Source organism: Bactrocera tryoni, chromosome 4 (assembly GCF_016617805.1).
Source record: "Bactrocera tryoni isolate S06 chromosome 4, CSIRO_BtryS06_freeze2, whole genome shotgun sequence".
NCBI lineage: Eukaryota > Metazoa > Arthropoda > Insecta > Diptera > Tephritidae > Bactrocera > Bactrocera tryoni.
In genome coordinates, this window is record NC_052502.1 from 43473820 (window position 1) to 43488505 (window position 14686).

The 14686-nt window shown below is 39.9% G+C and overlaps 1 protein-coding gene across 2 annotated transcripts in view; it reads left to right on the top strand.

Annotated features, from left to right (window-relative positions):
* The window catches only part of LOC120775284 (G1/S-specific cyclin-D1), a 106261-nt gene that overhangs the window by 41890 nt on the left and 49685 nt on the right, over nucleotides 1–14686 (top strand). For both annotated transcript variants that reach the window (XM_040105396.1, XM_040105397.1), the window contains one exon: nucleotides 5608–5829. In XM_040105396.1, coding sequence (XP_039961330.1) covers nucleotides 5608–5829 — 222 coding nt within the window. The remainder of the gene's footprint in view (nucleotides 1–5607; nucleotides 5830–14686) is intronic.

Genomic DNA, 14686 nt, shown 5'->3' on the forward strand with positions numbered 1-14686 from the left:
ACGGTATTTTACTTTTATGTATTATAAAAAATTTATTATAAAAAAGAAGTTTAAGCAGGTAGCAATGCTATAATCTCTGAGCACATTGTCCATATCAAACCACTACAACATAAGTTAGAATGAATTTTTTTTTTGTAAATTCGAAATCTCTTGAGCTCCTAAAATAAGTAACTAGAACTAAATTGTTTTTATATTTGAAGTGATTTTGGAAAAAAATTCAATGAGACATTACAACATGCATTGATCTACCGAAAAAATTTGCATAAACCTTGCCTACATTTCGGCGCAGTGAGTTAAAGCGAATTCTTTTTAAAAAGGCATCGTTACAACTTAAAGTTGATGTAGGGAATCCTAAGCAGCATAAAGCTCAATTTTGATTGTTTTGATTTGACGTTATTTGGCATTTTAGGTGACGATATGTACATAGATATCCACAAAGCTCAATTTTGATAGTTTTGATGAGATGTTATTTGGCATTTTAGGTGACGATATGTAGATATCCACAAAGCTCAATTTTGATTGTTTTGATGAGACGTTTTTTGCATTTTAGGGGAAGATATATAGATATAGCCGCGGGAAACTTATAGTTTCGAGAAATCTTCGTTTAAGGGGTTACACCCGTGTGTATTTTTTTTTTTTGCTTTTTCAATAGTTTATGTTTCCAAAAATATCCTGTGAAATCGGCAAGCTCGTATCTTGAATAGTTTTTGGATGGCAGCGTTCTAAAGAGCGACCGCTCGCAGGTATAAATTGTTGAAACTTTAAACGCGTTTTTCTCGAAACGACAATTTTCAAAATTGCTGACAACATAACAATTGACCGAAGCACTGAGTATTGTTGAATACATTTACTATACAATGACCGACGATCTTTTTGATTGGTTGAAAATTGTCAATTTGGCATTAAAAAAATAATAATTTTTACCTAAAGAAAAGACATTTTTTTAGAACTACGCCATTTTTAAATTTTGATATTTTTCAAAAATTGTAGGTCATTGTATGAGAAATGTCTTAAAGTTTAATAAAATTTTTGAATGTTTTTGTTTCAGCTACTAATTCTGTCGGAATCATGTCAGCAGTTTTTTTTTGGCACCTCCGAAGTCAGCACATAACTCCGTTATTTTTCAATAGTTTTGTAAAAGAAAAATCTTAAAGTATAGCTGAAAATATACCTTATTACGTCCAAAAAAGCTCGAAACATTCAATCGAGTATTTTCTTTTAAAAAAATACACGAAAATCGCCTAATTTTTCATGCGTTACACTGGTATAATTCCTTAAAGTTGAAAATTTCAATTATTTAAAGTTACTCTTTTTGATTAAAAATATATTTCACGTTTTCATTTTATATAATATATTTCACTTAAATACCTACACTTCACTAATTCGTTACATTGCACATTTATTTCATATTATAAAGTGCAAAAATAGCTTTTGTTCAATATTTGACTTACTGTTCAATTCTATTTATTTGCACAATCACAAAACGGTTGCATGCTGACAAATAACCAGTGTTGCCATCCTAATATATTTGCAACCAAACGAAAATAAGATAAAAAGAAAGATGATGCACCGTAAAATAATTTTGCATATTTCTCTGCTCTTGAGAAACCAAGGTATTAGATGGAGCAGTGTTCTTGTTTTTTTAAAGCGCGATCGTAGGCCTCCAATGCAGAAAGGAGATCTGAGTAAAAAACTAATAATATTTTATTTGTTTCCTGCCATTGTGGTATAATCTGTTTACTTATTTCTTTCGGTTCATTAACAAAAGTTGTGTCGGTAAGGTAACACTTACTATTTGTCAGTTTGCAACCCTTTTGTTATTGTGTAAATAAATAGCATTGAAGAATAAGTTAAATATTGAGTTAAACTCATTATAATAGGAAATAAATGTGCACAAACGAATTAGTGAAGTCTGAGTGAATATATTTTATAATCTTGATCTGGAGAACCTCCTCTATCCGCTCAAACCCATTTCAACCCCAAGAACTGGGGTCGGTATTCTAATGTTCTTCTTACAAACATTATTTTTAAACAATATTTTCGATATTACAAACCATGGTTAAGTCCATTATGTTCTATGAAGTCTTCATGTGGTGGAGGGCTCTAGAAAAGAACACACTTGCAAAACACCTTGAGAGCGTTCAACGTTCGGCACTCATCAGCATGTGTGATGCACTAAAGCCCACTCCAATCATGGCAATTAATGCCATCTTGCACATAGTACCCGACATCGACGGAAGACGTATGGTTGAGAAAGTTGCTATCCGACTCTAGAGTATCTGAGTTCTTAAAATAACACGTATCTGAACACTCGGATATCCTTACACACTTTGACTTGAAAGGATCATTTAGATCATGGAGTTGCCAAACCGAACTTTGGCTGCTCCTTTTCTGCGAATATATCAACGAGAGAGTTGTGGGTGGAAAAAAGCCGTTGGAGAAGGTAGGTTTAAGGATGGGTCGCAGATTGGGGGAGAAGGTTGGTGGAGGGGTTTACTGTCAGGAGCTCTCTATCTACTCCAGCTTCAGACTTCCTGACTATTGCAGTGCCTTCCAAGCCGAGGTTGCAGGCATTAAGTGACCATTCGCGTAGACAGCAGAGCGGCGATACTAACCTTGAACTCATTAACAGTGCTTTCTGGGTTGGTCGAGGAGTGCCTAACCTCGATATCAATAGTATCGAGGGTTTTTGTGATAAGACTGGTATGGGTGCCAGGCCATAGCGGAATTGCAGAATATTGCAAAGCTGATGAGCTAGCAAGGAAAGGTACCCTGGAGCCGCTATCGGTAGAATGGGAGCGAGTCGGTGCTCCCGTATCCTCTTGTGTTAGTAGATAGCTGCGCTTCGAGGAAGCTTGCCTAGCGCTGAGCCACCATCGATACATGCGCTGTCGCAAAAGCCTTTTCGTCCTACATCAATCGCAAGAGATCAGAGCCTCTTCTTAAGTGTGGGGCTTTTAGCAGACCATTGGCCTATTGCCGTCCATGCTGTAAGTTTGGGAATATACATACATACATATATTATAAATAGATGAATTAAAAGAATTGAAGTTTTTGTGAAAGAAAACTTAACGATTTGTTATAATTACTTTTGTAAACAAAAATAATTTTTCTGCTTTTTCACCGCATGACTTTATCCCCGCCACGCTCTGTGCGCAACACCCTGTATACGATTTACCCCATTTCCCAGCTAATGCGCACCTTCTCAAATCACTTCACTTACATTCTTACTTAACCAAATAGAGTAATCGGCGCGCTTTAACCCACAAGCGTGCATTAACAACAACAACAACAACAAGAAAAATAAACATTGAATATACTATGATTACACGGCTATGAGAATATAAGAAAGTAAAACCGAAGCGTAAAACTAATTATGAGATACCTAACTGATTGCATGTTCCACGGCAGTGCACTTGCAACACAAATATAGCGAACAGACCTGCCCTGCTGTTGATGAATGGTAGGGGAATAAAAATAAAAAATATGTATAAATATAGAAAAAATTTAATAGAAATAAAAAGAAAAAGCAAAAATAATAAATGAAAAGAAAATCAAAAGAAAAATTATGAATCATAAAAAGAAAAAGAAGCTACCAATACAAACACCCGCCAGCAGTAAGTGCTGTACTAGCTGCCCCTCAAATTTACCGCGCCTCAGGTGCTTCAACCGATCGTTGCATGCATTTATCGACGCTCCCCAGCACCCACTGGCGGCATGCGCGCAGGGGCACGGTCCTAACATACATACATTTATACTTCTTTGTATGTATTACTTATAGTTCTTTCGCCAGACTTCACTGGTTTTCCAAGCCTTAACTTAACTCAACTCAACTCAACTTAACTTAACTTAACTTAACCCCCGTCGACTCCCATTAGCAATGTTGTTTGCCAAAGTATTGGAAAAGTGTCAGTCTAAGCACACACACATACATACATGCTTAAGTGTGTGTGTGTTTGCTATTGCAGTTGGCATGGATTTCTGCAATTGTTGGCTCGCTGGTTAGTACGCAACGTTATGTAAACGTCATTAAGCCATTCGAAGTGTTGGTGCTGGCGCTGTGCAAGCGTATCGCGTCATCGCGTCTGCTTTGTTTGGAATTCGGACATAACGCGCTAAACTAACTGCTTAGCTAGCATAGTTTTATTGCCAAGTCTATGCTAGCTTAAGCTTCGTTTGTCTTCTAATGTGCGTGTATTTGCTGTCAAGCCGGAAATTGATTTGCTAATAATTTTCTTTTTCGGAATAGGAAGTAGTAAATTGATTTGTGCGGTCAGTGGAAATAAGTGGCGGACGAAAAGGTTAGAAATGGCTAAAGCGCTAAAATGTTGCCGCGAAAGACGAGGTTTCGCTGAGAAAATTATTAACAAAGTGTTTCGTAAATTCATTTGAAAGACTAAGTTATCTTTACCACCGAAGCTAGCGTGGATTGAGCAATCCAATGACCCAATTCAAGGTAGTCTTCTCTGATCCGAAAAGCTGGTCTGAAATCATTTTTTTAAAGGAACTGCATTATCTCCTGAATCGAGCTCAATTCGCTACTTTTATCATTGTCATCATATATACATTTGCGGATAGTTTTTAGACCGTGAGCAGCGAGGAGTCATTGAAAGTAGTCCTAGATGCTCATTTTCCTTTGAACCGCTGAAGAAGTCCGACTTGGGGAGCTTTGAGAGGACTGTACAGTCTTCTTGAACCTCTTCGATGAACGTCACCTTACTTGGAAAGTGGATCCCCATCTACACGAATTGTGTTAGATTAGGCCATGTTTCGAAGGCTAGTTACATTTATACTGTAAGCTTGAAAGAGCTTTTACGTCAGTGCAAAGGATTTCAGGCCCATTAGCCTATGCTCGTTTCTATTGACAACGTTGGAGAGACTAATGGATCTATATATTAGAAGCAGAATACCGAGGGGTAAACTTTATCAAACGCCTGTTGATAAGGTGAAATACCTGGTGCTTATTTTTGATAGAAAGCTTTCAAAGAGACAAAATTTTGAAGAGAGATTAAAGAAGGCATCGGTTGCTTTATATGTGTTGCTGTATAGGAGCTATCGGCTGGCTAAGGTGGGGAATCTCACCAAAGGTAATGTTTTGGTTCTACGAAACCGTAGTGAAACGAAACATGTTCTATGTGTATTCGTCTGTGGAGTGCGCTCGAAAATACTACAATTGCTAAAGAATGGCGTTTAATGTTTGCTATAAGGCTCATGAAAGCTGGATATAAGAAGGGGTCCGAACAAGGCACGCTTAGTTTCTCTCCAACTTCAATTTCATTCTTGAAAACTTGGATTACTGCGTCGCAGACGCCACTACGGGCGGTTTATTCTTGGTTTGGGTGCCTGGTCTTAGCGGAATGAGCTTACCAGATTGGGCATCCTTTCTTGGCTCGCAGCGGAATCGGGCCGAGTTGGAGCGGCGTGTAAACTAAGCGAGCAGAGAAATGTTAAATCGAAGATGGTTAATAACTTTATGTTTATTATAATATTAATGTAATCAATTATGTGGCAAATACTGTACTTCAGTAATGGAATGCATTAAGCAAACAACAGTGTATTTTCTATAATGGTCACAATATCTTAACCTCTGTTTTTTTCTTCTTCCAGGTATGCGCCGAAGAAAAGTCCCAAGAGGAGGTGGTGCTCTTAGCGCTCAACTATATGGATCGCTTCCTATCCACAAAATCGGTAACAAAGACACATCTGCAAATATTGGCGGCCGCCTGCCTGTTGCTGGCTTCGAAATTGCGCGAGCCCAGTTGTCGGGCGTTATCTGCCGAACTGTTGGTATTCTACACCGACAACAGCATATACAAAGGCGATTTAATTGTGAGTACTAAATCAACATACAATTTTACCTGTTAATTGCCCTAATAGAATTTCAAACATTACTTAAGTATGCTAAAACAGAAAAAAAGGAAAGACGCTTCTAAGACACAGCAAACACACTGGGAAACGTTCAACAACGGAATGTGTTTGAGTGTATGTGTGAATGCGTGTGTATCTGCGTGTGTGTGAGTGGTGCGACTTCCTGTTTAGCTACGGCACGCATCCAGGAATTATCACCTAAACATCTTCCGCACACTTTGCTCCATTAGTATGTTGCTCGAAACTGTTATATTTGGAATTTGCTTGCCAAATTAACGACAGCATCAACAGTTTGTTCAAATATACTCGACATTCGCCCAGGCATAGTGTAAATACACACACACATACACACACACACATCCATACACACCCAGTTCAATATTCGCACTGGCAGTTTGCGCGCACATTGAACTTGTCAGAGAAGGTTGCTGGTCCGCGCGCCCCCCTCTTCTCTGCCAGCCTTCTGGATGCTGTTGAGCACCCAAAGAACCAGCCAAAGTACCATAGTCAGCAGTCAGCAGTCAGCATTATCGCTGGAAAATTTAACACAGTGCTAAAAAATTCGCACGCATCGACGCGTCGCGGTCAATCGTTGTCGGTCTGCTGCGTTGATTTGTTTGTGGTTTGCTGTTGTTGCTGGCGGTCAGTTAGCCACTTAAGCGGTTGGTCAATACATCGCCGGTTACATAGTTGGCGCGCAATGGCGTTGTTAAGGTTTTGCTACATGGGAAAAGCAAATATTAGCGGCTTGCCGGCAGTCTATTTCGCTAGTTGGCCAGCTAACTTAGCTGCAGCTGTCGCTGCGCGCTGCCGTTGACGCTGACGCCGACGCAGTCATTGCTGTCAACTCTTAAGTTCCTTCGCACACATTAATTGCGACAACGTCGATCTGCCGACGCTGACGGCGCAACCCGTCGAGTCGATTGTTACTTGCATATTCTTTCTTAGTGGCAATCACTACGCAGCCTCCGCCGTTGTTGCGTTGTCATCTCTTCACTTCTGCAAATAGCTCAATCAATTATAAACGAATAGTTTGCCAAGATTTCGTAGGCAAATACTTGTACGCCTAGTGTGAGCTGCGCTTTGTGCGAGCGACGTCGTCGCGTCTGTGTGCTCTTTCAAAATGTTGCCAGGCAACCCTGCTGTTATGCGTGTGTCACCCATGTCGCTTGCACTCGCTCATCTCCATTTACATACCGACATATTTGCTAATTCTAAAGAGTAAAAGAAAAAATTAATTACACATATTAATAAAGAATCTTCAGGCTTTTATTAAAGCGTCTCGCGCCTTGCTGCGGTCGCTGTGCGCATGCGCAACACATACTAACCTCCATAAATATTTGTAGTTGCGCATTTTTGCAATTCACGCATATTTTTGTACGCACGCGTACTTACAGGGTTTTTCAATAAGAGTGTTATAATTTCTTTTCAAAAAGAGAAAAGCTAGTTGTTAAGGAAATCCAAATGTTTTTATTTCATGTGAAGTAAAATCAATACATTAAATTCTGAATATATTTAAAAGGGTCTCCACGACTTCTTTCGCAGGAACGAATTCGATGAACCCAATTTTCGAGTACCTTTTCCACTTAATCAAGTCGTATGTCAAGAATAGCACGTTCATATTGATTTCTAAAGCTTGAAGAGAGTCTGGTTTATTACTAAATGCCGAAGGCTTCAGATAACCCCACAATAAGTAGTCCAATGATGTTAAATCACAACTTCTTAGAGGCCTTTTATTGCCACAATTTCTTGAAATAATCGAAAATCCCAACTTTTCTCGCAATAATTCGGTTGTTGCACGTACTATGTGACACATAACCCCGTCTTGTTGGCACCTGATGTCATCAAGATCAACTTCTTCCAATTGCGACCATAAAAGGTTGATTATCATCGATCTATACCATTCTCTATTGACAGTAACGGTGTCACCAGCTTCCTTTCGAAAGAAGTACGGACCGATGATTCCATCAGACCAAAAAACACAGCAATAGTGAATGTAATGGCTCTTCATGAATAATTTATGGATTTTCTTCGCACCAGAATCAACCGTTTTGTTTATTGAGCCTCATCGGAGAAGTGATTTTCTTAAAAAAAAAATCGTTGTGGTTTTCAAGTTGTTCAAAAGCAAAATAACAAAAATCACAACATTTACGGTGGTCAAATGGCTTCAGTGCTTAAGTGAAAACAATTTTATACGGATGCAAACCAGGAATCCTTCCTCAAAGTCCGCAGGTTGTGGTTTGAGACAGTCCAAATTCTTGAGAACGCCTTAGAATTGACAAATTGCGGTTCTCAGCAACACTGGCCTGAACGACAGCAGTATTTTTATTACCTTGAGCGATCATGTCATATTAAAAATGACCGAAACGACACTGAGATGTCATAGCATCCCTATTGGAAACCCCGGTATGTATGAAAATACTTGATAACCGTCGATCGTCCTGTTTATTAAATGTTGCAACTCTTCATTTCAAAATATTTGCGAAAGAATGTGTCGACGTGGCGGGCGGGGTGCCTCTCATTCGCTGTGGATTCATACTGTGTTGCTTGAATCGAACAAGCCGCACACTGTGAGAAATAATGTGGAATATTGTTGTTAAACTCAAATAAGTAGTACATTTTTCTTCATATTAGAGCACTGATTCGTTACTCTGGCTGATTCTGTCAACTCGACCCTACCGTTTATTCGATCGTGATTGCTGAAGAAATGATAGCATCAGTTCAGTTGACGCTGGTTGGTACTTGCCGTGATTATCAATGTTGTATATGATCAGCCGAGCTGATTTGATTGTTTGTCCGGCAGCTCTGTGGCATGCAATTATATCGAAAATACTTGAACTGAAATAAAGCAAGGTAATAAGAGTTCAGATTGCGTAAGGTCCCAAGAAACTGATGGAGGTACTTGCTACCAACAGCTTTATATATATATATCTTTAGAACTCATGATCGGTTGCTGATTATCAGAAAATGTTAAATCCAATTGTGTGGCCTACATTTAGGCGCACTGCTTATTGCCGTTGATTGGCTGGTCTAAACTGTTTCTAAATTTTTTCCCCTGTTAAGTACATTCTGATTGTTTTCGTTGGGTAGATGTGCTTACTGTCAGAACGAAGTTACATTTATAATTAAATTCTTCTAATTAATTCGTCCAAAAGCGGAACTACGTAGTACACAAGTCGTCTAGAATGGATTAGGAAAATATTTTTTGAAATAATTTCTCGTCATTTTTTCTATATTTCTGCAATGTCCATCTATAGCTTTTGGTTGTCAGTAATGCACGTGGAACTTCGGCATAGCTTGGCAAGGGGTCGGCCTCTATCGTAACCAAGTGTCAAACTCCGGGGTCCACCAACCAGAATTTTATTCAACGAAAGACTGTCAACTCGGCAACATACTTTCCTTTCTACACCACTAAACGTATAAGACAATAGTCGATAGAATTTTGATTTGATGGACTCACCTTCAAACGTTCCCCTTTTTTTCGTACCCTGGACTTATATAATTTTATGTAGGTATATATTTCCCCAGTTTTGATACTAAGTGCTCAAAAAGCTTACTAAAAACAGGTGTGTTGGTACCCTCCTGTGCGTCCAGAATTTTTACCGTGTCTCCAGCATTCCAATTGTACGTAAGTAGCGAAGTGCAATAATCCGCCTAGTGTTGTGCCAGCGCTGGGCGCGAATGTTAATGATTTGCCATTTAACTCGGCCCAACTCTTAGTTGGGACCCATGCTCGTGCTCATACATATGATTGTCTACTGCCCGCCAGCGCCGCGTCCCACATGCTCAGCCATAAAACTTTAAGCCTTAAATCGCTGGTATTTGGCTGACTACTTGACTGGCCGGGTTGGTTGGTTTGTTGGGTTTCCTTGTTGTTCTTTGTTATGCAGCAGCCAACAAAAACCGACAACAAAGCAGTTGAGTGGCGGTGGTGGCCGGTGCCTTTAATGTCCCACTTGCTCAGCACTTCTAAAAACAACACAAACACACACGCGCCAGGCTAGTCCAGGCGATGCCAATGAATGCCAATGTTACCAATGAATGCCAACCAGTCAGCCAACCGGGTTTGCAGGCTAGTCAACCTACGCGCCTTTTGCCTTGCAGATAAGCGCATGAATCGTGTCAACTCGTCTATGGTGGCGGCGCGGTAGTGGCGGACGGCAATGACTGGCGACTACTCACAGCTTACCTACTTTTAATTTTTCACTTGTACTTTTATTTTGCACGCGTCGCTGCCAGACTCCACACACACATGCGGTCCATGGCAAGGAGTCGACGGAAAATGCACAATGCCTGAAAGCGAGCAGACAGTTCGGCGAATATATGCAAAAAGAAGTAAATCTACAAAAGACTTGTTCAAATAGTAGTTTCCCAGGGTCGGCACGTCGGCTCCACATGCACATATTTCACTTACATACATACAAACAGTTGGTATGCTGCATCGAGCGTGCATCCTTTGGGCTGTGCGGCAAACTCACTCTTCATTGTGCTACAAAATTGGTAATGGCGTTTGAGCTGCTCGTACGCAGCGCCTCACTGCCGCTATACTAGATGGGCCGTCGAGTTCAGCAACGTCAGCGGAGGCGACGTAGCGATTTATTTTTGTTAAGTGCCGCATTTTGATCTCACTTTCCGCGGAACGTTGCATGCAGCGTAATCTCTGCGCCAGCCGCCGAACTGGCTTGTTTGCTGACTAGCTGACTAGATGTCTTCTTATTGTTGTTGTTTTCTAGTTTATGTTCCTTTGGGCAGGCGAAGGCACAGATGATTTCTCTGCTCGGTTGAGTTTGTTGATGTTTCTGCATCGTCAGCACCTTGGCATGTTGCGCCACAGCAGGTCCTCCTGCGTTGCTAGACGGTTTGTTTTTTTCGATCTCATTCTCAATGGCAACGTCGCATTGCATGCCAAGTGCCAGCAACAACTTGTGTCCGGTGTGTATGTGCGTGTTGTCAATGGGAATTCAATAAACGGCAACTAGTCGGCTGTTGCTGGCAGTGTTGATGGTTGGTTGGTGGTTCGTATAAATAGAGGTGCTGGTGGAGGTGGCTGTCGATCTTTGGCGTATACAATAGTCGGGTGTATATTGCTTTTGTAGTTGTAAATTCCATTTCAGACAGTGTTGCCAATTGCCTTATAAGCGGTTTAGTTCAAAATATATTTTCTTCATTGAGCTTGTGGATTCTGGCGAAAAAGTTGTTCCGTAGTGATTTTTTGGCAATCCGTAAGCTTCAAAATCTTTTACTGAAAGACCTACACGTACTCACGATCTCCTGCAGCATGTTCAGCTTTCTTGCGGTGGGGGTTGTGGGTTCTGTGTTATTCTTTGTTACCAAATACCAAGGTTTTACACCTTTTCCTAGAAGAACTATAGATACGATCTTCCAAAGCAGCTACTGTTTTTGGTTGTATGTTTTTGACGAAATACTGACAAAAATTTTTAACTAATCCAACTAATTGCCCCTAAATCCCACGATCTCCCATGGCACCGTTCCCACAACAATTCTCTACTCACATCGAATTATAGCTTTAGAATCAAATAGAAGTCCTAATTCGACCCAAATACCTACTCTCTATGGACGTATGTGCAGAGAGGTCTTGTCTAGAGAAATTATCGGTTCTAAAGTTGTTCTGTCCTTTATAATCAAATTTTTGAGGCGGAAGAAATTAGGTTAATATGTTTAACTCTCGTTCAAAACTTAACTACATAACTTCGCGGGTTCCTAAAGCATATATTGCATTGCTATTCTCATGGATATCCAATATATTTCACTTTTTTCTGATGTATGTGGGATTTTAATCCCAAATTGTTTATTCTCTCGAAGACTTAAGTTCTAGAACTTCACAAATCTAGATATATAACATTTATTAATCTTCGAATTTCGTTTTTTAAAACATTTGTCTAATCCTTGCTTGTAAACTCGCGAGGGAACTGCAGGATCTTATACTATATCATCGTTTATACTACAACAATTTCTTCTTTATATTCTTGTTTTCAATGTTTCTACTCTGGCAACCCTACTTTCATGTCAGACCCAACCGGCAACAGTACCAATTACTAGTACATATCGCAGACTACCTTTTAGGCCATTTAATTCGCAAGGTCGTTGCATTGAACATTCATTTAATTGTATGTGATACCATTACAGCCATTCCAGGTAATCGAAAGGCACGATAAAGATCACCGTCCTCTGTGTAAGACACCTATACGGCTTTTATTTTCATTTGTTTATATGTCATAGCTTTGTTTTTGGTTTTTTCGACCATTGTTATTGTTGTCATCAGCTGGTTGCGACCAGATAAATCTTGGGCTGTAGCGGCAACATTTTTGCCACAAAGCGAGCGAGTTGCCAAAATAAGCGAAAAGAAAAGCAAGAATGTCCTGGCGGAAAATAACCAGAAAGCGAAGAAGGAGGTGGCGCGCTTACAGGGTGCCTGCCAGCAATCACTTGAAAATTGCATAGCTTTTTATGGGCCTCAATTTTTGTGGAGAATGTCGTGCCGCTGACTGCCCAACGCAGCGCCAACTATTCATTTATTTCGGTTCGCCGCTTGTTTGTACCTTACCACCTTCTTCTTCTCCTTCTTCTTCTTCTTTTTCCTCCAGTGTGCAATTTGAGGTTATGCGTTGTTTTTGGACTGCTGCGGTGCTGAGTTCGACGGCACTGCGCTTGCTCGGCCTGTAGGCACCATCAAGCGTGTGTGAATGAAGGCAACAGCGCCGCCAAGAATTCCTATGCATTCTTCACAATTCGCTGTGTTTCGTGCTCTGACTTTGGGCTGGGATTTTAGTTTTCGCTTTAGCTTTAAATGCCTGCCACATCACACAACCGCGGCGCACAGCACTCGGCATACAAGCTGTAGTGGCATTAAAACTGATGATTCTGCAATATTTTTTTGTAAATATTCGTACTTAACAATGTTTAACGTCTCACAAACGCACACACTCGCATGCATGTGTGAAATTTGCTGCATTGCGTTGCCGTCATGCGGCCATCACCTCTTTTGCCGCGCCCGCTGCTGCTGCCGCTGCATTTGTTTGGCACTGCGCATGCGTTACTTGCATGCCATGCAGCGCAGAAATTGAGACTTTTTCTGGAATATTTATTTATTTCAAGGATTCATCGTTCTTCGCACACAAAAAGCGCCGTGTCTACAAAATTACACACATTCACACACACACGCATACATATTCGCTTATGAATATATTTATGCATGTGCATAAGCATATTGACGGTTGCATCGATGAGAAAAATGTTTAACGTTTTGTTGCGTTCCAAAAGCTCACCCCTCGTCGCCACTTCTCTCCGTCCCATGCGCCACTTTTGCTTTGTACTTTCGGTTTGGCGTTTTGTCGAGTTGTTGTATGTGCCTGATTGTTTATGCTGTGCTCATATATTCATTCTCATGGCATTTCAAGGATGTGTCCATCTCATCGTGTGGACAATGCTGCCGCTTTAGCACCTTGTCACCCCCTCCTCCGCCTACTCCTACCATCCAACCAACCAAAAACAAACAGCGTGCGCTCAATCCATACACTCACACACACACACACACATGCCGGGCGCGAGAGCTGCACGCCTTCGCGCATGAACAGCTAAACATTGTTTTCGCGAACTTCTGCATCGTATTGTAATTAATTGAATGGATGTCGTCGAGGCAGAAAATCATTAAAATCGCATTGTCTCCCTACCACACACAATGATAAGAGTTTGTTTTCCTTTTGTTTGCGTTTGTTTTTGTTTTTGCTATTTTGCGTTTTTTGTTTTTATACATATTTTTAGACTTGTTTAACGATTTTGTAATGATGAGAAAAATATTTTGTGTTTACATTCTTCGAGATCGGAACAATTTTGCTTTTGTTTCACCAGAAATCGCACTGTAATGTGATGATAAGCAAATGACGCTTCTCGTGGGGGTTCTGAAAACATGTGCCTGGCTGCATAATTACTGGAAAAACGCATATAATGAATTCACAAATAATCAGCGTGTGAAATATAAACATTGTTTTAGTTTGTTTTTATAATCTCATAAACACTAATTGTACCAAAAGTTCGTTTAATCCATCCGTGTGGTCCAATTTTCTGGGATTTTATAGCAAAGATCTGCATAGATATATCCATTTTGCGGTGTTTTGGTGCGCAATCTTAGCATATTCACAAATTTGCCATACAGAACCCCAGTATCGTATCCTATAGAACTCTAGGATCCGCACAACTCTAAACAAAACTCGTTTTTTATTCAACGTAGATGCCAATATATCGATTATAGCTGCCTCACTACCTTGTGATATATGTAAATTTTTGTAGAAAGATTTTCTGTTGTTTTAAAATAAGCCTCAGTTTTTTTATTTTTTTCTTTTTTTTTTATTGAAACGTAACAAAGATATGGTTTTACATTTCATTCGAATTGCAACAAGTTACAAAAGTACTAACAAGCAATATTTTTCATAATATATAAGGTAAAACAATAAAAGCTCTATTAAGAAGCTTTTTACAAAAACTAAACTTTGTATTAAAAACTAAATATTATAATATTTGTTATTTGCCTAGAAGGTCATGAAACGTTGTTCTTTTCAATCTGTGCCTGCTATTCCTAGTTCTTTTTCTAATAAGCCTCAGTGTCGTCGGAAAAATCTCCCAGAGCGAAAGCAACTTTCTTATCATCCTAATTGATTTATTACACCGTGCATTTACACAATATAATTTATTATTTTCAAATGATGTCGCCTTTCAGGTTTCAGGTTCCACAAACGATGTTTTTTTCGTTTCGCGTTAGTTGTGTTTAATTGTTTCATGAACACTCTAAAATATTGCAGTG